The 2,853-nt window shown below is 46.1% G+C and overlaps 1 protein-coding gene across 1 annotated transcript in view; it reads right to left on the bottom strand.

Moving 5' to 3' along the window:
- Positions 1-151: 151 nt before the first annotated feature.
- Positions 152-2,853, bottom strand: part of LOC101853921 (cytosolic phospholipase A2) — a gene marked incomplete at its 5' end in the record, with an annotated part of 3,060 nt that continues 358 nt past the window's right edge. Inside the window, 1 exon segment of the mRNA XM_005094922.3 lies at positions 152-1,880. Coding sequence (XP_005094979.2) covers positions 781-1,880 — 1,100 coding nt within the window.

Raw genomic sequence — 2,853 nt, 5'->3', positions numbered from 1 at the left:
AATCCCCCCTTCCCACCCAACTAAATTATCATCCAATTCGTTACCTGTCCCCCATCTGCCGGACATCTCTTCGTACGTTATTCTTGATCTATCTTTGTCTCTTTTGTCTTCTATTTTATCCGGTGAGAGCAAGAAGTTCAGAGTCTTTATGGTGATTCAAGAGAACTTTTGCATTTATTGTCACATTTTCACTGATTTGTTTACAAGTCAGAAGCTCACGCGGGCTTCTTTTCACTAGATCTATCTTAAAAAAAAAAAAAATTTTTCCTTCTATGAAAACTACAACAAACTCCTAGGAAACCACGGTGCTTCTTGCTTTATTGTCGCTGTCTTCGGTTAGTGTCCAGCATTCACAACCATATCGTATAGAAGCGTCGACCACACATCAGCTCTTTAAAACAATATTTTACACAAACTGTTTGACATTGAGACGATTCTATTTCTGTGGTTTGGACTTGTTTTCATTCATAATTAATTATTGAAACTGTCTTGAGTTTATATTGCATGTCTTCGCTTGCTTACACTGGAACGGGATTCCAATACCGATAAAAGACAAACTGTTCATGTATAAGATTTTAAAACCGAGCCTGTGGTGGTTAGTGAGTGCTCTGACTGGTATGGTTTGCTCCTTCTTTCTTGTCAATCATCTGTTTTTCTCAGCCTTCCTTCTTTTTCTGCATGTTGGTTACTCTCTTGTAACACCTCTAACCAACGACACTTGTATAATCTAGTTGCGTTGCAAGGGTCGTAAAACGATGACTAAAACAAACCGGGTCCCCGCTACAAGTCGGTGACTCGTTCAGCAGCGTCTATCCACTTTTCTAACGGGTTCACGTCGTGTTCTGTTTGGTCTGCAGACGCTTTTCTGGCCATGACGACAATATCGGGAAAACTGTTTCTGGCACGTTCGTGCCGACCGTTGGAAGAATTAGCCGCTTCGCCCGAGTTATTGTTCGATTTTCCGTTGCTACTGTTAGAAGATTCTCCATTAGACTCCGCTGGCAATGCAGCATGATGTGGAGAACCTGCCTGATTGTCAGTTGTTTGGGTCAAGTTTGGCGATTTGGCTCGCTCTGAAGAGCTCGAACCATTCTGAGTGTTGCCATTCTCGTCATTGATCGTGTCTTTGCGAGCGATCCGAAGGTTCTCGATCATGGCCGGGATTTTGTGTTTGTCGTCTTTATCCGACGCCATGTCGAACGAAGCTTTCATGGAGGCGCTTACAGGGCGAGAACGTGAGAGCGTCTTTTTGCCATTCGCCGGAGGGTGATGACGCGATGAGGACGAGTCAGAGGACGACTCATCCTGTTCCTCCACTCCTTCATCGACTTCATCCATGTTTGGAAGGTCTAACCGTTTGTTTCGATTCCTCATATTGGCGCGAAGACTCACGGTCGACCTCTGGAGTTTCGGGTTCCTTATCTCCACCTGGTCGTGATCGTCCCCTTCACGTCCTCCTCCTCCTCTACCACCCTCCTCTGGGAAGAAAACGGGAGAGCTTGAAGGCCGAGCTGACTTCACCGCCCCTCCATCAATATGATCCTTGTCTTCCTTCTGGGCCTCTCTGTTCACCGCCTCCACCATGTTGATGTATTCCAGAAGTTTCTCCGCTTTCACTCTGCTGTTGAGACTAAGCCTAGCGATGTCGTTCTTCTTGCAGGGGCGTCGGATGGAGAATCTGCGGCGTCGCTTGATGCAGACTTTGATGTTGTCGTAGATGATGTCCCTACAGAGGAGCGTGTTGTACTCCATCAGCTGAGAGAGCCGCTGGAACTCCTGGTGCGTGTACGTGAACTTGAAGGTGGAGTAAGGCCGCGCGGGGTCGTCAAAGACGCTGAAGTTTCCGAAGTCCAGCTCTTCCTGGGTACGTCTCGCTAACCCTATTGGGGAGGGTGGTAGAGGGTTGGGGGTGTGGTTTGGGAGGGGAGGGGGGGGGGAGATATATAGTTATTATCGTTGGCAAACTGGTAAGCTTCAGTTTTTTTGATTGAGAGGAAATATGTCCAGAAGAACGAGAGCACGAGAAAAGAAACATAAAGCACCCAGAACTACAGAGTGGAGACCCTGAATGTATACTACTAGGTCAAGTGAGCTCCAAGGGGTTGTGGGTGGGGGTTGGGGATGGGGATTGGGGGAATGGGGGTGGGGAAGGGGGGATAGGGGTGGGGAGTGGGAGTTGGGTGGTAACCGTTTTACTTTAACCAAGGCAAGGATTAAAAGAAGTAGATGTCTTATCTGGTCTGATCTCTCACTTAAAGTTGATTAGATAGAGTAGAAGTGCAGGGTAATGGGGAATTTGGGATTCCAATGTGGACATAACATATCATTTTATACATTTTAGTTAAAATAAATGAATTTAGACGAATGTCTGTGTCTGTCCTCCACATTGAGAGAAAATAATGTGCCTGGCAAGACGAGGAAAGAAACCCAAATCTCTTAAAACGCTAGAGTAGAGAGCTGGGCAAAGAATCGATTCCGGAATCGATTCCCGCGATTAATACTACGGAAGAAAAGTTCCGACTCCTTTTCGTAAACCAACGGTTTCCAGTTACGTTAATAATTAAAATCTTTTTCTTTTGTTTAATAGGTTATTTTTTTTTAAAAAGGTGGTTCCCCGTAATGTTCCGAAATCAAGGTTGTCTTAAATCCTGAAAATGTTCGGTGCCAACTAGGTAACCACCGGAAGAAATCACATCATTAGAAAGTAAGTAATTGGGTTCGAAGTCCGATTCTTACGATTCCTAGCTTTCAATAATCGGGGACCTAGCGCCCAACACTAGTAGAGATGTGTGTACTAGGTCAAGTAAGTTCGGGCAGGGGAGAGAGAGAGGGGGGGGGGGGGGGGGGGGGGGG

Source organism: Aplysia californica, unplaced genomic scaffold (genome assembly GCF_000002075.1).
Source record: "Aplysia californica isolate F4 #8 unplaced genomic scaffold, AplCal3.0 scaffold00091, whole genome shotgun sequence".
In the NCBI taxonomy this organism is placed as follows: domain Eukaryota; kingdom Metazoa; phylum Mollusca; class Gastropoda; order Aplysiida; family Aplysiidae; genus Aplysia; species Aplysia californica.
The sequence above is the reverse complement of the archived record's forward strand: the minus strand, read 5'-3'. Positions and strand labels throughout refer to the sequence as shown.